Here is a 27135-nt window from a genome sequence, read left to right as displayed (position 1 = left end):
AATCTGTTAACAGGTTTTTGCCACAGAATCTGAGAACAGCTGAGATCCTGATTTCAGGTATGTGCCACTTACAGGTCTGCTTGCTGTAGTTTTGATAAAATCCCTAGAGGACTAGTAAACCTGCTGCCATGTAGTCCTCCATAATCATCAGCTCTGTGTCACCCCCCCCCAGTGATTTGTAGCTTTCTGCCTATGCACAGTGCACACTGTAAGTAGCCAATCAGTGGTGTGGGGGAGGTTATAAACAGCATTCAGAGAACTGCTAGATCTGCATCAAATAAAAAGGTATTTTATCAAACCTGCAGCAAGCAGCCCAGTAAGTGATACATCGCTGGAATCAGGGTCTTTGACCCTGCATTATGCTGTGGTAGAAAAACCGTGGTGACAGATTCCCTTTAAACAGGTTATTTTACTGTAGACATTGGTTGCATGTCATCAATGTCTGATGTGGGGATTAACGTCTGTTACCCGCACTTCTCACTAGAATATGTGGCAGCTCTCCCCATATTCTATGGATGCTTAGTAGGTACTGGAGGCGGATAGTAAAATTGGTCTTTCAGCTTAATTTTCAAGTCTTAATAAGTCTCTTTGTAAGGTACTGACAAGGGATGGGAACCTGTTAAACCTTCTACAATTAACCGGAATTAGTCATTTTCAGTATTAGCCAGATTCTGGACCATATTGACCATAAGACTATATAATGGTGCTGAGTAAAGGGCATTTTCCTCCAGAACACTAAATCCTACTTGATTTCATTGAGCAGCCTGTAGTCATAGCTCTATAAGACAGAGAAGCTTCCCTGAACTGATATATGTTCCCTGAGGGTGAGTGTGTGCTGACTCATCTCTGCTGCACAGAAGCCAGAGCTAAATGACTCTGACCCTTATGCCATTTTTGTTAATCATTCTAAAACGCTTAACCCTTTGGGATTGTGTTCAGATACAAGTTATGGGCAAAGATTCTGTAGCACAAAATGCTTTACAAGGGTAATAAGAGATCTGGATTTGTGCATTAAGGTGAAACAGGGGTAACATGACACTCAGGAGCCTGGTTACAGTAGTAGATCACATGGATACTGGTTACTGTAATAAGATGTTACAGGGGTAATAAGAGGCTCAGGAGCCGGGTTAAAGGGGTAATAAGAGGCTCAGGAGCCGAGTTACAGGGTAATAAGAGGATCAGGAGCCTGGTTACTGTAATAAGAGGATACAGAGTAATAAGAGGATCAGGAGCCGGGTTACTGTAATAAGAGGTTACAGGGTAATAAGAGGATCAGGAGCAGGGTTACTGTAATAAGAGGTTACAGGGGTAATAAGATGATCAGGAGCCGGGTTACTGTAATAAGAGGTTACAGGGTAATAAGAGGATCAGTAGCCGAGTTACAGGGGTAATAAGAGGATCAGGAGCCTGGTTACTGTAATAAGAGGATACAGAGTAATAAGAGGATCAGGAGCCGGGTTACTGTAATAAGAGGATACAGAGTAATAAGAGGATCAGGAGCCGGGTTACTGTAATAAGAGGTTACAGGGGTAATAAGAGGATCAGGAGCCGGGTTACTGTAATAAGAGGTTACATGGGTAATAAGAGAATCAGGAGTTAAGTTACTTTAATAAGAGGTTACATGGGTAATAAGAGGATCAGGAGCCGGGTTACTGTAATAAGAGGATACAGAGTAATAAGAGGATCAGGAGCCGGGTTACTGTAAGAAGAGGTTACTTGGGTAATAAGAGGATCAGGAGCCGGGTTACTGTAATAAGAGGTTACAGGGGTAATAAGAGGATCAGGAGCCAGGTTACTTTAATAAGAGGTTACATGGGTAATAAGAGGATCAGGAGCCGGGTTACTGTAATAAGAGGTTACAGGGGTAATAAGAGGATCAGGAGCCGGGTTACTGTAATAAGAGGTTACAGGGTAATAAGAGGATCAGGAGCCGGGTTACTGTAATAAGAGGTTACAGGGGTAATAAGAGGATCAGGAGCCAGGTTACTGTAATAAGAGGTTACAGGGGTAATAAGAGGATCAGGAGCCGGGTTACTGTAATAAGAGGTTACAGGGTAATAAGAGGATCAGGAGCCGGGTTACTGTAATAAGAGGTTACAGGGGTAATAAGAGGATCAGGAGCCGGGTTACTGTAATAAGAGGTTACAGGGTAATAAGAGGATCAGGAGCCGGGTTACTGTAATAAGAGGTTACAGGGGTAATAAGAGGATCAGGAGCCGGGTTACTGTAATAAGAGGTTACAGGGTAATAAGAGGATCAGGAGCCGGGTTACTGTAATAAGAGGTTACAGGGGTAATAAGAGGATCAGGAGCCAGGTTACTGTAATAAGAGGTTACAGGGGTAATAAGAGGATCAGGAGCCGGGTTACTGTAATAAGAGGTTACAGGGTAATAAGAGGATCAGGAGCCGGGTTACTGTAATAAGAGGTTACAGGGGTAATAAGAGGATCAGGAGCCGGGTTACTGTAATAAGAGGTTACAGGGTAATAAGAGGATCAGGAGCCGGGTTACTGTAATAAGAGGTTACAGGGTAATAAGAGGATCAGGAGCCGGGTTACTGTAATAAGAGGTTACAGGGTAATAAGAGGATCAGGAGCTGAGTTACTGTAATAAGAGGCAACAGGGTAATAACAGGATCAGGAATCGGGTTACTGTAATAACAGGATCAGGAATCGGGTTACTGTAATAAGAGGATCAGGAGTCGGGTTACAGTACTATGAAAATTTGCAATTGTGACATTAGTCAATAGGACTTTCAAAAAGTGGGCCTCGTTTTTTTTTTCCATACAGTGTAGCTCCTATTCTTGAAGAATAAAGTGCCATGTGCAATTTATTGTTTTTATTTTTTTCATTCTGTGTTTTTGTTTCTTCTATGATACCCATTGTCCGCCAGTGCAGTGGTACTCAGGTCCGTACATGGCCTCCTCGCTGTCTGTGCAGTATACGGGAAAAATATACATTGCAAAAAAAGGTTGTCCCACCCATAGCTGTATCACATAAGGGGGGCTTGTGTAAGAAAATGAGTGCCTCTAAAGTGGTGGTCAAGTCAATGGTCATTGTAGATGGAAAGGGAATTTCTTTTATAAGAGTTATATTAGAGATCCTCTTATTCTTCATGCAAAAACTCCTGGATAACAGCTGCAATGTTACATATTTAAACAAGGTGAAGAAGGTAACTTGGAATTAGATGGATGTTTCAGCGTTTGAGGCTTCCCCATCTTTCAGTTAATATCTGGTACATGATCACTGTATGAATTCATTCCATATGAAAAGCCTGTAAAGTGATATAGTAACTATCTTCAATCTGCAGAATTATTGCATCTACCGGGCCAGAGTTTGATCTGCGGACCCTCCGGGCTGTTCGTGTGCTGAGACCCCTGAAGCTGGTGTCTGGAATTCCAAGTATGTCGATTCTATATTTTTTTACTTTTAGAAACAGTTGCCTGCTGTAGTTTAGATCATTCCTGACTACTGATGCTCCGCCATATTGACTTGCCTTTCCACCTGCCAACAGTCCCAACTATTGGGATACTGCCCTGCAAACTGTTACCCAAGAGGGTGAAACTTCAGCAAATTTGCATAGAAAGATACATTTTTTTGTTGTTTTCGGTAATTTGGGATTTAAAAGTTAGGAGGTAAGTGATAAAATCACCCAAGAAAAAGGTTCAGCGATGCACATTGTTCAGACACATCCATCATCGATGATTGTACGATTTTACATTACAACCTGCGCCTACCTCTCCAAGACTCTGCAGATTGACGAACGGCAGCTGGGGGTAGAGGGTTTGAAGCTGTGGGACCCTTTATCTTTTTACAGCATATATATGCCCCTGATGAAAGGTGTGAGGATATTTGCCTCTTATATGTTTCATTATCTGCATTCATCTTATTAATAGCCAGTAAATGAGAACATATGAGCAGCGCTCTGCTCCATAGACCTCCTGCTCTCCCAGGTGAAGAGCGGCCAGCTTTCCTCTGACCGGGCCATTCCTGTCACTGATGCAGAACATCACGGCCAGGAAATGTGTCACCGAGGGAACATTTGCCAGATGACCACATTTATTGTTAGTCATCGTTAACAGATTAGACATTTAACCCCTTAAAAAATCCTGATATTGATGACTACAGAAGAGAGGTGGGTTCATCAGATGCTTTGCTGGTGGGGGATTGACCTGGACTTCCACTGATCAGCTGGATGAAGTGACTACTGTTCCATAAACAAGATTTATCGCCTATTCACAGGGTAGATGATAAATGTATGATCACTTGGGGTCCGTCTTTTAAGATCCCCACCGATCCCAAGAACAAGTGGCCCAAAGTCCCTGTGTGAGTAGAGAGTGAGTATGTGCAAACACCAGTGAATGGAGCAATGGCCGGATATGCTCAATACCATTGCATTCATAGGAGTGATTCTAGCACCTCCGTCCTCGGGATTAGCCGGGGGTCCCAGCGGTTGACCCAATGAGATCATACATTTTTCACCCATTCACAGGATATGTGATATAGGTGTTATTTACGGGAAGTGTCATTCCAGATATAGTGGAGCATCTACAAGGCACCGCCACATGGGCCCTCCTGCATTTGGTAAAACAGTGAAGGGGTATGTAATGCTAAGCAACATTTTCACCGAAAAATTAATAATATATATATATATATATATATATATATATATATATATATACTAGATGGTGGCCCGATTCAAACACATCCGGTATTCTAGAATATGTATGCGGTACACCGGGCGCAATTAGCAGAGTGGTGTTTAAATTTGGAGCCAAAATTGCTGATTGGTCGCGGCCGGCGACCGCGACCAATCAGCACAGCGGTGTTTAAATTTGGCGCCAATATCGCTGATTGGTCGCGGCCCCCGGCCGCGACCAATCAGCGAATCGTATTAGTGAGGACCGGGGAGCGGCGCTGACTGTGCGGGTACTTCCGCTGCGAGCAGCCGGGACATGACCGGCTGCTCGCAGCAGAAGTATCCCGACCGGCGGCGCCGCTCCCCAGTCCTCCCTTCACACTTGCCGTCGGGAGATCAGCGGCCCTAGCCGCTGATCTCCCGACGGTAGCCGCATGGAGGTCAGCGGCGCCGCCGGTCGGGGTAGTTCTGCTGCCGTGCGGCAGATGAGCCGCTAACGGCCGCCATCTTTTTCTGAAATCCCGCATCGCTGATTGGCCGCTGCCGGACCAATCAGCGACGCGGGATTTCCTGGACAGAAGGACAGACAGACAGAAAGACAGATGGGATAAGACAATTATATATATTAGATATATATACATATATATATCTATCTATATATATATATATATATATATATATGTGTGTATGTATATACAGTGCCTACAAGTAGTATTCAACCCCCTGCAGATTTAGCTGGTTTGATAAGATGCAAATAAGTTAGAGCCTTCAAACTGCAAACGAGAGTAGGTTTTATGAACAGAAGCATAAATCTTACAAACCAAAAAGTTATGTTGCTCAGTTGAATTTTATTAATTTTTAAACATAAAAGTGTGGGTCAATTATTATACAACCCCTATGTTTAATATTTTGTGGAATAACCCTTGTTTGCAATTACAGCTAATAATCGTCTTTTATAAGACCTGATCAGGCCGGCACAGGTCTGTGGAGTTATCTTGGCCCACTCCTCCATGCAGATCTTCTCCAAGTTATCTAGGTTCTTTGGGTGTCTCATGTGGACTTTATTCTTGAGCTCCTTCCACAAGTTTTCAATTGGGTTAAGGTCAGGAGACTGACTAGGCCACTCCAACACCTTGACTTTTTCCCTATTGAACCAGGCCTTGGTTTTCTTGGCTGTGTGCTTTGGGTCGTTGTCTTGTTGGAAGATGAAATTACGACCCATCTTAAGATCCTTGATGGAGGAGCGGAGGTTCTTGGCCAAAATCTCCAGGTAGGCCGTGCTATCCATCTTCCCATGGATGCGGACCAGATGGCCAGGCCCCTTGGCAGAGAAACAGCCCCACAGCATGATGCTGCCACCACCATGCTTGACTGTAGGGATGGTATTCTTGGGGTCGTATGCAGTGCCATCCAGTCTCCAAACGTCACGTGTGTGGTTGGCACCAAAGATATCGATCTTGGTCTCATCAGACCATAGAACCTTGAACCAGTCTGTCTCAGAGTCCTCCAAGTGATCATGAGCAAACTGTAGACGAGCCTTGACATGACGCTTTGAAAGTAAAGGTACCTTACGGGCTCGTCTGGAACGGAGACCATTGCGGTGGAGTACGTTACTTATGGTATTGACTGAAACCAATGTCCCCACTGCCATGAGATCTTCCCGGAGCTCCTTCCTTGTTGTCCTTGGGTTAGCCTTGACTCTTCAGACAAGCCTGGCCTCGGCACGGGAGGACACTTTCAAAGGCTGTCCTGGCCGTGGAAGGCTAACAGTAGTTCCATAAGCCTTCCACTTACGGATGATGCTCCCAACAGTGGAGACAGGTAGGCCCAACTCCTTGGAAAGGGTTTTGTACCCCTTGCCAGCCTTGTGACCCTCCACGATCTTGTCTCTAATGGCCTTGGAATGCTCCTTTGTCTTTCCCATGTTGACCATGTCTGAGTGCTGTTCACAAGTTTGGGGAGGGTCTTAAATAGTCAGAAAAGGCTGGCAAAAGAGATCTTTAATCCACACATGTGAAGCTCATTATTCTTGGTGCCTGAACTACTTCTTAATACTTTAGGGGGACCAAACAGAATTCTTGTGGTTTGAGGGGTTGAATAATAAATGACACTCTGAATTAACTTTTTACGTTTTAAAAAAAAACAAAAACAAAATTTGCTGCAGTGCATTTCCCACTTCCAGGCTTATCTACAGTACAAATGTCACAATGCCAAGTTAATTCCGCATGTGTCAACCAGCTAAATCTGCAGGGGGTTGAATACTACTTGTAGGCACTGTGTATATATATATATATATATATATATATATATATATATATATATATATATATATATATATATATATATATATATATATATATATATGTGTGTATGTATATATATACATATATATATATATATATATATATATAAAAATTAATGAAAAAATGAAAGCAACTTCACATAGTAAGTCTTATTTCTGCTTTGCTTCTTCTTGTAGTTTTCAGGAAACATTGTAAAAGACTTGGAGATTTCTGGGAGCCACAGTGACATATGTTCACTTGTCCATTTATCTTTGTCACCTGTCTGTTTTGTCTAGACCAGATAAACGGATCAGATAAAACGGAATCAGCGTCCTGTGCGTTCCGGTTGTAAGTGGAAGCAGAGAGGCCCCATTGATTTATATGGAATCCATCTGGTTTCTGATTATTGTTAGAATGGAAGAAAAAGTCTTGGATCAGGGACTATTTTTTTTCTAAAAATAAGCAAAAAAAAAACCCCGAAAAAGCAGATGGACCCCAAATAAATGGCCGCCTGTGCTTCTGTTTGAGGTAGGAATACAGAGGATGATAATTCCGTTTATCTGTTCTAAATGGAACAAACCTAAACCAAAAAACTGAGACAAAGTAAGGGATCCAAATGCACATGATCAATCAATAACCAATATAACAGAGCATGTAGGATTAAAGATGTCACAAATGAATAAAACATATATACATTTTATTAAATGTAAGCTAAAAACACATGTAAAATAATAACACTGTAGACACAGAATTAGGTTGACGGGTGAGCCTGCAAAGAAGACCAAACAATATAAATCCATAACATAAACTGCATACAAATGTAGAAAATCGGGTACAAAGAATACATAATTAAAAGTAAGCATCAAAGAAAGAGTGCCATAGAACAACAAGGAGTGCCCTGAAAGCAAATGGGTAACATGGATATATAGAGATGGCTCACCTAACAAATATACCCAACGTGCGTTTCGCACCCTTGTCTGGGGAGCTTGGTGGAAGTGACAATTGATTGCTTGTCTACCATCCTTCATTGTGCCTTGTTTTGCTACATTTAATGTATGTTATGGATCCATATTGTATGGGCTTCTTTGTTGACTCACCTGCCAACCTAATTCTGTGTCTATTGTGTTAGTAATTTTTTTTTAACTTACATTCAATAAAAAAGATATCTTTTTTTTATTCTTTTTGTGACTACTTTAATCCAACACGCTCTCTTAGGCTCCCTTCACATGTCCGTGTTTTCAGTATGTGTGGCATTCGTTTTTTTCATGGCTGTCACACGTGCCCATTATGACTTATGCTGCTGTGCACATGTCTGTTTCCCGGTGCAAACCTCACAGAGACTTGTCCGTTTTTGTCAAGCAGCACGAATAACAAGGGCCAATACAAGTCTATGGGTCCGTGAAAAACATGTACAGCACACGGATGGCATCCTGATGACACCGGTACCGTTTTTTCCAATACCGGTATTATAAGGACGTGTGTAGGGGGCCTTATATTGGTTATTGTTCTGTACAAAAGAAACAGAAAACATAAACGGACATGTGAACAGAGCCTTACTGTATGTCTCTTCCTTTTTTTTATATTAACAGGAGACGTAATAAATTGAACTCATATAGTAAAAATTAAGAGGATTAATATATTCACACATATATATAAATATTGATGAATCTATAGAAATTAATGCTTATGAAATCTGGTTTGGGTAACTTTGGTTCCATTGTCTCCTATAGGTTTACAAGTGGTCCTGAAGTCCATTATGAAAGCCATGATTCCTCTGCTCCAGATTGGGTTGCTCCTGTTCTTTGCTATTCTCATCTTTGCTATCATTGGACTTGACTTCTACGTTGGCAAATTCCATAATTCCTGCTATGAACCGTATGGAGGTGAGACTGATTCATTCTAGCATCTATGAGCTACTCCTCAAACTTATAGATGTCCATCCTTTTTTTGTTACACCATGGCGTATTTAGATTTAAGATTTTGTGTAGATTCATTGTATAAAGGGCGTTCATAGAATCATAGAATGTTAGAGTTGGAGGGGACCTCCAGGGTCTTCTGGTCCAACCCCCTGGGTTGTCCCATCTTGGTACACCAAAAATGCCTGATAGATGCAGGACACACCTTTGGGCTCTGTACCAATGTGGAGACCGTAGGTGTCCATCTCCACCTGGTGCATATGGCCGAATTCAGACTATGTGTTCCTGTGTCATCTATGCATGCACTGATCAATATACCTATGTTTTTCATTTTCCCTGATAGATGAAATACAGGAGGAGGGTCTCTGCGGCAATGATTCGTCATCAAAGTGGTGCCCCAATGGCACAGTATGCTACGCCAAATGGGAAGGACCCAACAATGGCATCACGCAGTTTGATAACATCCTGTTTGCCGTGCTCACTGTATTCCAGTGCATAACCATGGAGGGCTGGACAGATATTTTGTACCATGTAAGTATATGTATGTATATTAACCAGTCATAAACAAACAGAAAAAGCACCCATATCTCCCAAATGCAGGGCTGTACTTCAATACTGGCATGGATGCCACCAACAATTGCAGCAAGGTAGCAAGATGTATTTCTGCACCGATACACTTGGGTCTGAGAGCTGGACTTACAGCGAGCTCGGCTGACAGCTGGTGCTGAAGAGGCACGAAGAATAGCTGCACATACGTGAGGGCTTAATGAGTATGAATTCTGCAGAGTCAGGGTAAAGAGGGAAGAATGGTAAGGGACAGAGAAGAAGAGGCGCAGAGGGCTAGATACAGAGAGAACATTGTGGAAAATTTGCAGAATGAGGGCGTGCTAGCTTCTGGAAATAGCTTTAACCATTGTGTTACGTTCAGACCAAAATGGGGAAAGATACAAGATAAAATAGTGGGAAAAGAGCAAAATCGAGTAAAAAAATATAGATGTATAGTAGATAGGATGTACTTTAGGATACAGTAAAAATGGGAAGGGAAAGAAGGAGAAGAGTGTATGAATCGGTGGCGATGGATGTAGCATAGTGTGAGAATGAATACAGACTATGAACTATCAATAAGATCTTGGAGAGAGTACTAAGAGACACAAGTAAGTGTGTGAACTTGCAAAAATAGGGAAAGATGAAAGGGACATTAGGAATGGATGAGAAAGAACGAACCTGTTATATGGCTATAGGAGAGTATAAATGAACAGATATAGGTTGTAGGACTCCACTGAAAACGAAGACAGAAAATTATTAAGTGGCAAAAGAAGTACGGAGAAGAAAATATTAATAGGATAGGAAAATGTAAAAGAGAGCATTATTAGGTACAAATACATGAGGGCGTGAAGTATAATGAGCATATGTGTAGTTGAGTGTATGAATTGCTAAAGACATATGTAGTAGACTTTACAAATAGGCAGATATATATGTACAGTACAGACCAAAAGTTTGGACACACCTTCTCATTTAAAGATTTTTTTGTATTTTCATGACTTTGAAAATTGTACATTCACACTGAAGGCATCAAAACTATGAATTAACACATGTGGAATTATATACTTAACAAAAAAGTGTGAAACAACTGAAAATATGTCTTATATTCTAGGTTCTTCAAAGTAGCCACCTTTTGCTTTGATGACTGCTTTGCACACTCTTGGCATTCTCTTGATGAGCTTCAAGAGGTAGACACCGGAAATGGTCTTCCAACAATCTTGAAGGAGTTCCCAGAGATGCTTAGCACTTGTTGGCCCTTTTGCCTTCACTCTGCGGTCCAGCTCACCCCAAACCATCTCGATTGGGTTCAGGTCTGGTGACTGTGGAGGCCAGGTCATCTGGCGTAGCACCCCATCACTCTCCTTCTTGGTCAAATAGCCCTTACACAGCCTGGAGGTGTGTTTGGGGTCATTGTCCTGTTGAAAAATAAATGATGGTCCAACTAAACGCAAACCGGATGGAATAGCATGCCGCTGCAAGATGCTGTGGTAGCCATGCTGGTTCAGTATGCCTTCAATTTTGAATAAATCCCCAACAGTGTCACCAGCAAAGCACCCCCACACCATCACACCTCCTCCTTCATGCTTCACGGTGGGAACCAGGCATGTAGAGTCCATCCATTCACCTTTTCTGTGTCGCACAAAGACACGGTGGTTGGAACCAAAGATCTCAAATTTGGACTCATCAGACCAAAGCACAGATTTCCACTGGTCTAATGTCCATTCCTTGTGTTCTTTAGCCCAAACAAGTCTCTTCTGCTTGTTGCCTGTCCTTAGCAGTGGTTTCCTAGCAGCTATTTTACCATGAAGGCCTGCTGCACAAAGTCTCCTCTTAACAGTTGTTGTAGAGATGTGTCTGCTGCTAGAACTCTGTGTGGCATTGACCTGGTCTCTAATCTGAGCTGCTGTTAACCTGCGATTCCTGAGGCTGGTGACTCGGATAAACTTATCCTCAGAAGCAGAGGTGACTCTTGGTCTTCCTTTCCTGGGGTGGTCCTCATGTGAGCCAGTTTCTTTGTAGCGCTCGTTGGTTTTTGCAACTGCACTTGGGGACACTTTCAAAGTTTGCCCAATTTTTCGGACTGACTGTGTTAGAACCTTGCTCTTAGGTTTTTTCCTTTGCTGGTCACATGACCTTGTTGGCCTATTTAATCCTGCTCCGCCCTTCTGGCTTTGCTGGACTTCATTGTATATCTACTTTCTAGCTAGCCTGTGCTCTGTATCTAACTCTGTTAGTTTGCTTGGTCTACGGACCTCTATGTTCTATATATTTTGTTTGTTCGTCTGTCTGCTACTATTTCTGTTAGGAGGTGTCCCATATTCCTCCCAATCCTTAGTACTTGTAGGGATTCCTTCCCCACATCTATAGGTCTCCGTACAGACTAGCTTAGGACTTTAGCAGGTCTGATCGCAAGATCAGGTTCCCTGTTACATCGTAGGGATTCAGCTGAGTTCTATCGTAGGGACAGATCTCCTCTCTTTCCTTAGCTTTGGTAGCAGAACATAACAGTAAGTCCAGCCTGCAAATTCTCTAAGGAAAGATTTTTCTGTTCCATCATGGTGTCGGTTCAGGATTTGGCTCATCGCCTGCAGGGACTCTCTCTGGAGGTGGCCGAGCTCCGTCAGCACGTGAGTAACTGTCCTGGAGCACATTTCTTGGAGCCTAAGGTATGTTTGCCGGATTTATTTTTTGGTGAACATCGAGAATTTTTTTCATTTAAAAATGCTTGCTTATTGTATTTTCGTTTGAGACCCAAGTCCTCTGGGGATGAATCCCAGCGCATAGGGTTCATAATGTCACTTTTGCGCAAAGAGCCTCAGGAGTGGGCCTTTTCTTTGCAACCTAGTGATACATGCTTCAGATCAGTGGATAGTTTTTTTTCTGCTTTGGGACTATTATATGATGATCCTGACCGTGTCGCATCAGCTGAGACTGAGTTAAGACGTTTGAGACAGGGATCAGGTAATGTGGAAAAATATTGTACTCATTTCCGTCGATGGTCTACTCAAACAGGGTGGAACGATTCTGCTCTGAAAAGTCTATTTCTTGCTGGGCTCAGTGAAAGGGTTAAAGACCTGCTAATTGCTTATCCTACACCTGAAGATTTGCAACAGGCTATGCAATTAGCTATACGGGTGGATAGGAGACTGCGTGCAAGGGTTAATGAGAGCAAATCCTCTGCTATGTCAGTTTCTGGTTATGAGAATTTGTGTACTAACAGTGGTGAACCGATGGAGATTGGATCGGTGGCACCTCGCTCTCAAGAAAAAGACCGTCGATTTTCTGAAGGCTTGTGTTTCTATTGCGGAAAATCTGGTCATTTGATTAAAGGCTGTGAGCTTCGTATGAAGAAAGAAAAAAAAATGGTCAGTCATGCCCGTATTGCCTGTTTAAATTCCAAGGGTGTATTTTTAGCTGCTTCCACGATTGCTCAGGAAAAATTAATGGAATTTCGGGTGTTTGTTGATTGTGGGCCTACTCTGAATGTAATTGATGGGGGATTCTTGGAAAGACTCAATTTAAAACCCGAACCTTTATCATCCCCCATTGCTGTGGTTTCTGTGGATGGTTCCCCTTTGAAGAATATTACTCTCAAGGTCTGTGAATTTCCTCTCACTATTAATGGTGTTCACCATGAGAAATTGGATTTGGTAGTGTTGAATAACTTGCCTTCTCCAGTAATATTGGGGTTGCCCTGGTTAAAATTTCACAATCCTGTACTGGATTGGTCTACCAATGAAATTAAATCCTGGAGCCATAAATGTTATGACAAGTGTTGTAACGGGCGTATTGCAGCTTTGGATAGGGGAGAATTGCCTGTTCCTATTCAGGATTTTTGGAGAGTTTTTTCTGAGAAGGAATCGCAGGTTTTGCCTCCCCATAGAGACTATGATTGTTCTATTGAATTTGTCCCTGGAGCGACTCTTCCTAAAAGTCGTTTATTTAACCTTACTATTCCTGAGAGGAAGGCTTTGGAGGAATACATACAGACAAGTTTGGCCGCCGGTCACATTAGGCCCTCTAAGTCTCCTGTGGCTGTTGGATTTTTTTTTGGTAAAAAAAAAGGACGGCGGTTTACGTCCTTGTCTGGATTTTTGTGAGATTAACAAAATTACTGTACGCAATCCTTACCCACTGCCATTGATTCCTGATCTGTTTAACCAGTTAATGGGGGCCAAGTGGTTCTCTAAAATTGACCTTAAGGGGGCATACAATCTGTTGCGCATGAAGGAGGGTGATGAATGGAAGACTGCTTTTAACACTCCTGTGGGTCATTTTGAGAATCTGGTTATGCCTTTTGGTCTTACCAATGCTCCAGCATTTTTTCAGAATCTTATTAATGACATCCTGAGACCTTTGATCGGCAAAAATGTGGTTGTGTATTTGGATGACATTTTGATTTATTCGCCGGATCTGGAGTCTCATTGGCGGAGCGTACGTGAGGTATTACAGTTATTAATGGACAATTCGCTTTTTGCTAAGCTGGAGAAATGTGAGTTCGCTGTACAGAGAATTAGTTTTTTGGGCTACATTATCTCCAGTGAAGGTTTTGAGATGGACCCGGTTAAAGTTCAAGCTGTACAGGAATGGCCTAGGCCTATTGGTTTGAAATCGATACAGAGGTTTTTAGGTTTCGCCAATTATTACAGAAAATTCATAAAAAATTTTTCTAGTATTGTCAAACCTCTGACCGATCTCACCAGGAAAGGTGCTGATGCGGTTCAGTGGTCTTCTGAGGCCATTGAAGCTTTTGTGTATCTCAAGGAGAGGTTCACCTCTGCTCCCATCCTTATGCAGCCTGATGTGACTAAGCCGTTTTTGGTTGAGGTTGATGCTTCCTCTGTGGGGGTTGGCGCAGTATTGTCTCAGGATAACGGGGATGGATTACATCCCTGTGCCTTTTTTTCGAAAAAATTTTCGGAGACTGAACTGAATTACGATATTGGTAATCGGGAATTATTGGCTATTAAACTCGCATTTGAACACTGGCGTCACTTCTTGGAAGGTGCGGAATTTCCCGTTCAGGTTCTTACGGATCATAAAAATCTGATATATCTTGATGCTGCCAAGCGCCTGAATGCCCGTCAGGCTAGGTGGGCACTGTTTTTCTCGCGGTTTAATTTCTCCGTTACTTACATCCCTGGTACTAAGAATGTTAAGGCGGATGCCTTGTCTCGCAGTTTTTCTCCCATAGTCGGTGCTGAGAAAGAGGAGAACATTTTACAAGAAGGTGTTGTGATAGCTGCTTTGGACTCCGTTTTGGAAGATGAGATTCTTAAAGCACAGGAGAATGCCCCATCTAACACTCCCCATGGGAGGTTGTTTGTGCCTGGGACCTTTAGGAGAGATTTATTTGTTGAGTGTCACGAATCTCGGTTGGCAGGTCATCCCGGAATCTCTGAGACCAAGAGACTGGTGGGTCGCAGTTTTTGGTGGCCTGGATGGCAGAAGGAAGTCATTAAGTGGGTGCGTCAATGTACTATATGTGCTAGATCTAAGTCCTCACATACTCCTGCTGCGGGGTTGCTTTGTCCTTTGGAGGTTCCCAGTGCTCCTTGGACACATTTGGCTATGGACTTTATAACTGACCTTCCCCCCTCTGAGGGTTTTACTGTCATCTGGGTGGTCGTGGACCGTTTTAGCAAGATGTGTCACTTGGTTCCCTTTGTCAAACTGCCCTGCGCTAAAACTCTCGCTAAGGCCTTTGTCAAGGAAATTGTCAGACTTTATGGCGTTCCTACTGACATTGTTTCTGATAGGGGTCCTCAGTTCGTGGCTCGTTTTTGGCGTGCCTTTTGTGACAGGTTGGGAGTTCATTTATCGTTCTCGTCCGGATATCATCCTGAATCTAATGGCCAGACAGAAAGGAAAAACCAGGATGTTGAGCAGTTCTTGCGTTGTTTTGTGGCAGACAATCAAGAGGGGTGGTCTGAGTTTCTGCCACTTGCTGAATTTGCTCTGAACAATCATACATCTTCTTCTGCTGGTTGTTCGCCTTTTTTTTGTTGTTCTGGGAGACATCCGTCGTTTGGGTCGTTCTCCAAGTTGGGATCTGCCGTGCCTGAGGAGGAGAATTTTTCCGGTGATTTGGAGAGAGTTTGGACGGATGTGCGTGGTAATCTTCAGGAGGCCAACAGAAAATCTAAGGACTACTTTGATAGGAAACGACAGGAGGTTTTGTTCGCTGTTGGTGACATGGTTTGGTTGTCCTCTAGGAATCTGCGGTTGAGGATTCCTTCTAAGAAATTGGGTCCCAAGTTTGTAGGGCCCTTTAAGGTGCTTCAGGTTGTCAACCAATCTGCTGTTAGGTTGGAGGTTCCTACCTCCTGGAGAATTAATCCGGTATTTCATGTCTCTCTGTTGAAAAAAACTGTTGTATCGGATTGTGACGCTTCTGCCTCTGTTCCTCCGGTGGTGGAGGACGGGGAATATGAAATTTCTCGCATCCTTAACTCTAGACTGTATAGAGGTAGTTTGCAGTATCTTGTGGCCTGGAAAGGTTTCGGACCCGAGGATAACTCTTGGGTGAGGTCAGATGATGTTTCCGCGTCCAGACTTATCAGAGCGTTTCACAGGAGATTTCCTGATAAGCCTGGTCCTAGGGGATCCGGAGGATCCTCTTAGAAGGGGGGGTACTGTTAGAACCTTGCTCTTAGGTTTTTTCCTTTGCTGGTCACATGACCTTGTTGGCCTATTTAATCCTGCTCCGCCCTTCTGGCTTTGCTGGACTTCATTGTTTAACTACTTTCTAGCTAGCCTGTGCTCTGTATCTAACTCTGTTAGTTTGCTTGGTCTACGGACCTCTATGTTCTATATATTTTGTTTGTTCGTCTGTCTGCTACTATTTCTGTTAGGAGGTGTCCCATATTCCTCCCAGTCCTTAGTACTTGTAGGGATTCCTTCCCCACGTCTATAGGTCTCCGTACAGACTAGCTTAGGACTTTAGCAGGTCTGATCGCAGGATCAGGTTCCCTGTTACATCGTAGGGATTCAGCTGAGTTCTATCGTAGGGACAGATCTCCTCTCTTTCCTTAGCTTTGGTAGCAGAACATAACAGACTGACCTTCATTTCTTAAAGTAATGATGGCCACTCGTTTTTCTTTACTTAGCTGCTTTTTTCTTGCCATAATACAAATTCTAATAGTCTATTCAGTAGGACTATCAGCTGTGTATCCACCAGACTTCTGCACAACACAACTGATGGTCCCAACCCCATTTATAAGGCAAGAAATCCCACTTATTAAACCTGACAGGGCACACCTGTGAAGTGAAAACCATTTCCGGTGACTACCTCTTGAAGCTCATCAAGAGAATGCCAAGAGTGTGCAAAGCAGTCATCAAAGCAAAAGGTGGCTACTTTGAAGAACCTAGAATATAAGACATATTTTCAGTTGTTTCCCACTTTTTTGTTAAGTATATAATTCCACATGTGTTAATTCATAGTTTTGATGCCTTCAGTGTGAATGTACAATTTTCAAAGTCATGAAAATACAGAAAAATCTTTAAATGAGAAGGTGTGTCCAAACTTTTGGTCTGTACTGTAGATGAAAGTACAAATGGGCAGAGATGGATCTAGGAAAGAGTGTGAATGATCAGACATGGATATGAAGGTGGAGATGGATATACCCTAAGTAAAAATATAATGTATGGTCAAGGGTCGATGTAGGTAAGAGTATGAGCGTTCAGAGATGAATGTATGTGAGAGTATGAATGGTCAGAGATGGATGAAGGTGAGGGTATGAGCATGCAGAGGTGAATGTATGTGAGAATATGAATGGTCAGAGATGGATGTAAGTATCAATGGACAGAGATGGATGAAGGTGAGGGTATGAGCATGCAGAGGTGAATGTATGTGAGAGTATGATTGGTCAGAGATGGCAGAGATGGATAAAGGTGAGGGTATGAGCTTGCAGAGGTGAATGTATGTGAGAATATGAATGGTCAGAGATGGATGTAAGTATCAATGGACAGAGGTGGATGAAGGTGAGGGTATGAGCATGCAGAGGTGAATGTATGTGAGAGTATGAATGGTCAGAGATGGATGAAGGTGAGGGTATGAGCATGCAGAGGCGAATGTATGTGAGAGTATGAATGGTCAGAGATGGATGAAGGTGAGGGTATGAGCATGCAGAGGCGAATGTATGTGAGAGTATGAATGGTCAGAGATGGATGAAGGTGAGGGTATGAGCATGCAGAGGCGAATGTATGTGAGAGTATGAATGGTCAGAGATGGATGAAGGTGAGGGTATGAGCATGCAGAGGCGAATGTATGTGAGAGTATGAATGGTCAGAGATGAATGAAGGTGAGGGTATGAGCATGCAGAGGCGAATGTATGTGAGAGTATGAATGGTCAGAGATGGATGTAAGTATCAATGGACAGAGATGGATGTTGGAGAGGGTATGAGTGTTCAGAGATGTATGTTGGCGAGAGTATGAGTGGTTAGAGATGGATGTTGGTGAGGGTATGAGTGTTCAGAGATGGATGTAGAGGAAAATATAACTGGACAAAGATGGATGAAGTTGAGGGTATGAATGGTCAGATATGGACGTTTGTGAGGGTATGAATGGTCAGAGATGGAAGTAGGTGAGAGTATGAATGTTCAGCAATGTATGTAGTTGAGAGTATGAATGTTCAGCAATGTATGTAGTTGAGAGCATGAATGTTCAGCAATGTATGTAGGTGAGAGTATGAATGTTCAGCAATGTATGTAGTTGAGAGTATGAATGGTCAGAGATAGATGAAGCAGAGGTTCTAAGCATTCAGAGGTGAATGTATGTGAGAGCATGAATGGTCACAGTTGGATGACGGTGAGGGTACGAGTGTTCAGAGATGGCAGTAGGTGAGAGTATGAATGGTCAGAGATGAATGAAGATAATGGTGTGTGTATTCAGAGATGGCAGTAGGTGAGAACATGAATGGTCACAGATGGATGTAGGTGAGAGTATTAATGGTCACAGATGGAAGTATGTGAGAGTATGAATAGTTAGAGATGGATGTAGGTGGGAGTATGAATGGTCAGAGATGGATGTAGGTGAGAGTATGAATGGTCAGAGATGGATGTAGGTGAGAGTATGAATGGTCACAGATGGATGTAGGTGAGAGTATGAATGGTCAGAGATGGGTGTAGGTGAGAGTATGAATGGTCACAGATGGATGTAGGTGAGAGTATGAATGGTCAGAGATGGATGTAGGTGAGAGAATGACTGGTCAGAGATGGATGTAGGTGAGAGTATGAATGGTCAGAGATGGATGTAGGTGAGAGTATGAATGGTCAGAGATGGATGTAGGTGAGAGTATGAATGGTCAGAGATGGGTGTAGGTGAGAGTATAAATGGTCAGAGATGGAAGTAGGTGAGAGTATAAATGGTCAGAGATGGAAGTAGGTGAGAGTATGAATGGTCAGAGATGGATGTAGGTGAGAGTATGAATGGTCACAGATGGATGTAGGTGAGAGTATGAATGGTCAGAGATGGATGTAGGTGGGAGTATGAATGGTCAGAGATGGGTGTAGGTGAGAGTATGAATGGTCAGAGATGGGTGTAGGTGAGAGTATGAATGGTCAGAGATGGGTGTAGGTGAGAGTATGAATGGTCAGAGATGGGTGTAGGTGAGAGTATGAATGGTCAGAGATGGGTGTAGGTGAGAGTATGAATGGTCAGAGATGGGTGTAGGTGAGAGTATGAATGGTCAGATATGGATGTAGGTGAGAGTATGAATGGTCAGATATGGATGTAGGTGAGAGTATGAATGGTCAGATATGGATGTAGGTGAGAGTATGAATGGTCAGAGATGGATGTAGGTGAGAGTATGAATGGTCAGAGATGGATGTAGGTGAGAGTATGAATGGTCAGATATGGATGTAGGTGAGAGTATGAATGGTCAGATATGGATGTAGGTGAGAGTATGAATGGTCACAGATGGATGTAGGTGAGAGTATGAATGGTCAGAGATGGATGTAGGTGAGAGTATGAATGGTCACAGGTGGGTGTAGGTGAAAGTATGAATGGTCAGAGATGGATGTAGGTGAGAGTATGTATGGTCAGAGATGGATGTAGGTGAGAGTATGAATGTTCAGAGATGGGTGTAGGTGAGAGTATGAATGGTCAGAGATGGATGTAGGTGAGAGTATGAATGGTCAGAGATGGATGTAGGTGAGAGTATGAATGGTCAGAGATGGATGTAGGTGAGAGTATGAATGGTCAGAGATGGGTGTAGGTGAGAGTATGAATGGTCAGAGATGGGTGTAGGTGAGAGTATCAATGGTCAGAGATGGATGTAGGTGAGAGTATAAATGGTCAGAGATGGATATAGGTGAGAGTATGAATGGTCACCGAAGGATGTTGGTGAGAGTATGAATGGTCAGAGATGGATGTAGGTGAGATTATGAATGGTCACACATGGATGTAGGTGAGCGTATGAATGGTCAGAGATGGAAGCAAGTGAGAGTATAAATGGTCACAGATGGAAGCAGGTGAGAGTATAAATGGTCACAGATGGATGTTGGTGAGAGTATGAATGATCAGAGATGGATGTTGGTGAGCGTATGAATGGTCAGAGATGGATGTTGGTGAGCGTATGAATGGTCAGAGATGGATGTTGGTGAGCGTATGAATGGTCAGAGATGGATGTAGGTGAGATTATTAATGGTCACACATGGATGTAGGTGAGAGTATGAATGGTCAGAGATGGATGTAGGTGAGATTATGAATGGTCAGAGATGGATGTAGGTTAGCGTATGAATGGTCAGAGATGGATGTAGGTGAGATTATGAATGGTCAGAGATGGATGTAGGTGAGATTATGAATGGTCAGAGATGGATGTAGGTGAGATTATGAATGGTCAGAGATGGATGTAGGTGAGATTATGAATGGTCAGAGATGGATGTACGTGAGAGTATGAATGGTCAGAGATGGATGTAGGTGAGATTATTAATGGTCAGAGATGGATGTTGGTGAGCGTATGAATGGTCAGAGATGGATGTTGGTGAGCGTATGAATGGTCAGAGATGGATGTAGGTGAGATTATTAATGGTCACACATGGATGTAGGTGAGAGTATGAATGGTCAGAGATGGATGTAGGTGAGATTATGAATGGTCAGAGATGGATGTAGGTGAGAGTATGAATGGTCAGAGATGGATGTAGGTGAGATTATGGATGGTCAGAGATGGATGTAGGTGAGAGTATGAATGGTCAGAGATGGATGTAGGTGAGAGTATGAATGGTCAGAGATGGATGTAGGTGAGAGTATGAATGGTCAGAGATGGATGTAGGTGAGAGTATGAATGGTCAGAGATGGATGTAGGTGAGAGTATGAATGGTCAGAGATGGGTGTAGGTGAGAGTATGAATGGTCAGAGATGGAAGTAGGTGAGATTATGAATGGTCAGAGATGGATGTAGGTGAGAGTATAAATGGTCAGAGATGGATATAGGTGAGAGTATGAATGGTCACCGAAGGATGTTGGTGAGAGTATGAATGGTCAGAGATGGATGTAGGTGAGATTATGAATGGTCACACATGGATGTAGGTGAGCATATGAATGGTCAGAGATGGAAGCAAGTGAGAGTATAAATGGTCACAGATGGAAGCAGGTGAGAGTATAAATGGTCACAGATGGACGTTGGTGAGAGTATGAATGGTCAGAGATGGATGTTGGTGAGCGTATGAATGGTCAGAGATGGATGTTGGTGAGTGTATGAATGGTCAGAGATGGATGTTGGTGAGCGTATGAATGGTCAGAGATGGATGTAGGTGAGATTATTAATGGTCACACATGGATGTAGGTGAAAGTATGAATGGTCAGAGATGGATGTAGGTGAGATTATGAATGGTCAGAGATGGATGTAGGTGAGCGTATGAATGGTCAGAGATGGATGTAGGTGAGATTATGAATGGTCAGAGATGGATGTAGGTGAGATTATGAATGGTCAGAGATGGATGTAGGTGAGATTATGAATGGTCAGAGATGGATGTAGGTGAGATTATGAATGGTCAGAGATGGATGTAGGTGAGAGTATGAATGGTCAGAGATGGATGTAGGTGAGATTATTAATGGTCAGAGATGGATGTTGGTGAGCGTATGAATGGTCAGAGATGGATGTTGGTGAGCGTATGAATGGTCAGAGATGGATGTAGGTGAGATTATGAATGGTCAGAGATGGATGTAGGTGAGATTATTAATGGTCACACATGGATGTAGGTGAGATTATGAATGGTCACACATGGATGTAGGTGAGATTATGAATGGTCAGAGATGGATGTAGGTGAGAGTATGAATGGTCAGAGATGGATGTAGGTGAGATTATGAATGGTCAGAGATGGATGTTGGTGAGCGTATGAATGGTCAGAGATGGATGTAGGTGAGATTATGAATGGCCAGAGATGGATGTAGGTGAGCGTATGAATGGTCACAGATGGATGATGGTGAGGTTATGAGTGTTCAGATATGCAAGTAGGTGAGAGTATGAATGGTCAGAGATAGATGAAGATAATGGTAATGGACTAGGTGGCTGCAGAATATGTTCCTTGCTTTAATGACTTCTTAGTAGAGTCTTTCTTCAAACTAGTCATATAAAAACAGGTAATCACTGATAATGCTGCGGCATATATCTGTCTACATATCTGTAGACTATGTGTCATTCTGTTGGTCATACTGTATATCTAGGTATCACTCAGGGCTACAACTCATTTCCTCCACTTTATACGTGATAGTCCAGTTTACAGATGCTATTAATTATAGCACTAAGGGAGAATAAAGGACACAAAATGGACTAATACCTGGAATATCAACTAATGCTTTCAGGCAAATGTAACCAAAACTCTGAGAGATACAGTTACAAAAAATACAATGTACTGGGACATTAGGGCCCTTGAAGACAGAGAAGAAGAGAGTGATAAGATGTTACTACTGCCATTGATTTTCTATATACTGTAAGCTAATGCTTCTTTGAGTGACTGTGACTGGACAGAGCAGTGGTCTCCTCTTTGCTCAAGGGCAGCATGATGATAGAAAGGGAAATGGTTTCCCCCTCCTCCCCATTCTGTGACAGGAGAGCCGCTCTCTTTCTTAGGATGCTTTCTCTTGCCAGTTATATTTTTAGCATCAAGAAACGGGCACAGGAACCTTTCAGTGCACACGTAGATAAGTGCGCCACCCCCATCTCCCTGCAGGGACATGAGCGAGGGAGGGGGTGACAGTGAGGGGGTGACCCTCCTACTGCTAGGAACCTGCAGAATGTCATGTATGCTGCAGTACAGCTACCAAATAATGGAGTATTCTGCTTCACTAGCACTAATCTGTTATTGCATGACCCCTCATCCTATATCTTTCCTGTATCTATCACTGATCTGTTATTACATGAACCTTCATCCTATATCTGTCCTGCATCTATCATTGATCTGTTATTACATGACCTCTCAACCTATATCTGTCCTGTATCTATCACTAATCTGTTATTACATGACCCCTCATCCTATATCTTTCCTGTATCTATCACTGATCTGTTATTACATGAACCTTCATCCTATATCTGTCCTGCATCTATCATTGATCTGTTATTACATGACCTCTCAACCTATATCTGTCCTGTATCTATCACTGATCTGTTATTACATGACCCCTCATCCTATAACAATATTGTGTCTATCACTGACCTCTTATTACATGACTCCTCATCCTATATCTGTCCTGTATCTATTACTAATCTGTTATTACATGACCCCTCATCCTATATGTATTCTGTATCTATCACTAATCTGTTATTGCATGACCCCTCACCTTATATCTGTCCCGTATCTATCACGGATCTGTTATTACATGACCCTTCACCTTATATCAGTCCTGTATCTATCACAGATCTGTTATTACTTGACCCCTCACCTCATATCTGTCATGTATCTATCACTGATCTCTTATTACATGACCTCTCACCCTATATATCATCTATCACTGATCTGTTATTACATGATTCCTCATCCTAAATCTGTCCTGCATCTATCACTGATCTGTTCTGATCTGTTTTTTTACATGAACCCTCATCCTATATCTGTCCAGTATCTATCACTGATCTGTTATTATATGAACCCTCATCCTATATCTGTCCTGCATCTATCATTGATCTGTTTTTACATGACCTCTCATCCTATATCTGTCCTGTATCTATCACTGACCTGTTATTACATGACTCCTCATCCTATCTGTCATGTATCTATCACTAATGTCTTATTACATGACCCCTCACCCTATATCTGTGCTGTATGTATCACTGATCTGTTATTACATGACCCTTCATCCTATATCTGTCCTGTATCTATCACTAATCTGTTATTACATGACCCCTCACCTTATATCTGTCCCTTATCTATCACTGATCTGTTATTACATGACCTCTCACTCTATATATCATCTATCACTGATCTGTTATTACATGACAACTCACCCTATATCTGTCCCGTATCTATCACGGATCTGTTATTACATGACCCTTCACCTTATATCGGTCCTGTATCTATCACAGATCTGTTATTACTTGACCCCTCACCTCATATCTGTCATGTATCTATCACTTATCTCTTATTACATGACCTCTCACCCTATATATCATCTATCACTGATCTGTTATTACATGACAAGTCACCCTATATCTGTCATGTATTTATCACTGATCTGTTATTACATGATTCCTCATCCTATATCTGTCCAGTATCTATCACTGATCTGTTATTATATGAACCCTCATCCTATATCTGTCCTGCATCTATCATTGATCTGTTATTACATGACTCCTCATCCTGTCATGTATCTATCACTAATGTCTTATTACATGACCCCTCACCGTACAGTGCTGGCCAAAAGTATTGGCACCCCTGCAATTCTGTCAGATAATACTCAGTTTCTTCCTGAAAATGATTGCAATCACTAATTCTTTGGTATTATTCTCTTCATTTAATTTGTCTTCAATGAAAAAAACACAAAAAGAATTGTCCTAAAGCCAAATTGGATATAATTCCAAACCAAACCTAAAAAAGGGGGTGGACAAAAGTATTGGCACCCTTTGAAAAATCATGTGATGCTTCTCTAATTGGTGTAATTAACAGCACCTGTAACTTACCTGTGGCACCTAACAGGTGTTGGCAATAACTAAATCACACTTGCAGCCAGTTAACATGGATTAAAGTTGACTCAACCTCTGTCCTGTGTCCTTGTGTGTACCACATTGAGCATGGAGAAAAGAAAGAAGACCAAAGAACTGTCTGAGGACTTGAGAAACCAAATTGTGAGGAAGCATGAGCAATTTCAAGGCTACAAGTCCATCTCCAAAGACCTGAATGTTCCTGTGTCTTCTGTGCGCAGTGTCATCAAGAAGTGTAAAGCCCATGGCACTGTGGCTAACCTCCCTAGATGTGGACGGAAAAGAAAAATTGACGAGAGATTTCAACGCAAGATTGTGCGGATGGTGGATAAAGAACCTCGACTAACATCCAAACAAGTTCAAGCTGCCCTGCAGTCCGAGGGTACAACAGTGTCAACCCGTACTATCCGTCGGCGTCTGAATGAAAAGGGACTGTATGGTAGGATACCCAGGAAGAGCCCACTTCTTACCCCGAGACATAAAAAAGCCAGGCTGGAGTTTGCCAAAACTTACCTGAGAAAGCCTAAAACGTTTTGGAAGAATGTTCTCTGGTCAGATGAGACAAAAGTAGAGGTTTTTGGGAAAAAGCATCAACATACACAGGAAAAAAAAGAGGCATTCAAAGAAAAGAACACGGTCCCTACAGTCAAACATGGCGGAGGTTCCCTGATGTTTTGGGGTTGCTTTGCTGCCTCTGGCATTGGACTGCTTGTCCGTGTGCATGGCATTATGAAGTCTGAAGACTACCAACAAATTTTGCAGCATAATGTAGGGCCCAGTGTGAGAAAGCTGGGTCTCCCTCAGAGGTCATGGGTCTTCCAGCAGGACAATGACCCAAAACACACTTCCAAAAGCACTATAAAATGGTTTGAGAGAAAGCACTGGAGACTTCTAAGGTGGCCAGCAATGAGTCCAGACCTGAATCCCATAGAACACCTGTGGAGAGATCTCAAAATGGCAGTTTGGAGAAGGCACCCTTCAAATATCAGGGACCTGGAGCAGTTTGCCAAAGAAAAATGGTCTACAATTCCAGCAGAGCATTGTAAGAAACTCATTGATGGTTACCGGAAGCGGTTGTTCGCAGTTATTTTGGTTAAAGGTTGTGCAACCAAGCATTGGGCTGAGGGTGCCAATACTTTTGTCCGGCCCTTTTTTGGAGTTTTGTGTGAAATGATCAATGATTTGATTTTTGCTTCATTCTCTTTTGTGTTTTTTCCTTGCAAGCAAATTAAATGAAGAGAATAATACCAAAGAATTTGTGATTGCAATCATTTTCAGGAAGAAACTGGGTATTATCTGACAGAATTCCAGGGGTGCCAATACTTTTGGCCAGCACTGTATATCTGTGCTGTATGTATCACTGATCTGTTATTACATGACCCCTCACCTTATATCTGTCCCTTATCTATCACTGATCTGTTATTACATGACCCCTCAACCTATATCTGTCCTGTATCTAACATTAATCTGTTTTTGCATGACTCTTTATCCTATAACTGTCCTGTATCTATCATGGATCTGTTATTACATGACTCTTCATTCTATAGCTGTCCTGTATCTATCACTAATCTATTATTACATGACTCCTTATCCTATAATGATAGTGTATCTCATTGATCTCTTTACCCAAAACTATCACTGATTTTTTATTACATCGTCCCTATTCTGTGTAACAAACTTGTATCTATCACTGATCCAATTTTTAATGATCTCACCCTACAAATGTCATGTATCTAACACTGATTTGTTACCACAAAATACTCATCATATATGGTGCAATTTATATCCCTAATCCATTAACACCTAGTCCTTTACCTCATAACCATCTTATATGTATCACTGACCCGTTTTCCATGAAGCAGCTCAGTAACTATCACAGACTTTTCTTGTATTGCCACCCTCATCCCATAACTGTCCTGTATTTCTGATCTAGTACTTTGTGATCCCGCATGGCATACAACAGCGGCAGGCCTAATTAGAGGGAGACTGAGTTGGGCAGACAGCAGACAGTACTATGTATATGGTAACATTTTATTGCTATGGTGCAGTTCCTCTATAGACTTATTATATGACCCCTCTGTTTTTATGTAAATAATAGTTGCTAAATTTCACAAGTAAAACAGGTCATTCTAACATGTGGGAATACTGATGATTTTGCTGAACTTGAATTAGTGCAATAATTCTTATCTTTTATATATAGTAGATAGTACTTAGGGTTAATCAACCTGAATGATTTTCATTGTGCTTTCTACGTATTTCATGTCGATGGCAGGGCTGAATACAGGTCCCTTATAGACTTTAAGGCTGGGTTTATATATTGTTGCTGTATTGCAATTCTGCTACGATTTCCCTAAGCTGGGCCAAGAAAAACACCTTTCCTACAATGTGCGAGCACAGCCTTAAAGGGGTTGTTCCTCACTTTAATATGTATTTTTCTGGGCATGAAAGGTTTTAAAATAAAGCAAACTCACCATTCAACAACCCCACAAATTCCAAGATCTCTTCACTGTCTCTGGAAGCGATGTCTGCTCTGTTTGTAAGTCACCAGGATAGCTGCAGCCTCTGATTGACTGCAGCGGTCAGGTCACTAGAAGAGCGTGTCGTCAGAAAAAATTAGATGACGC

The 27135-nt window shown here is 42.3% G+C and overlaps 1 protein-coding gene across 9 annotated transcripts in view; it reads left to right on the top strand.

Annotated features, from left to right (window-relative positions):
* The window catches only part of CACNA1A (calcium voltage-gated channel subunit alpha1 A), a 691505-nt gene that overhangs the window by 387284 nt on the left and 277086 nt on the right, over positions 1-27135 (top strand). For all 9 annotated transcript variants that reach the window (XM_073654330.1, XM_073654327.1, XM_073654325.1 and 6 more), the window contains exons 4-6: positions 3309-3400; positions 8650-8802; positions 9179-9366. In XM_073654330.1, the coding sequence (XP_073510431.1) occupies positions 3309-3400; positions 8650-8802; positions 9179-9366 (433 nt within the window). The remainder of the gene's footprint in view (positions 1-3308; positions 3401-8649; positions 8803-9178; positions 9367-27135) is intronic.

This window comes from Phyllobates terribilis, unplaced genomic scaffold (assembly GCF_046119375.1).
Source record: "Phyllobates terribilis strain yellow unplaced genomic scaffold, ASM4611937v1 Scaffold_11__3_contigs__length_659146591, whole genome shotgun sequence".
NCBI lineage: Eukaryota > Metazoa > Chordata > Amphibia > Anura > Dendrobatidae > Phyllobates > Phyllobates terribilis.
The sequence above is the reverse complement of the archived record's forward strand: the minus strand, read 5'-3'. Positions and strand labels throughout refer to the sequence as shown.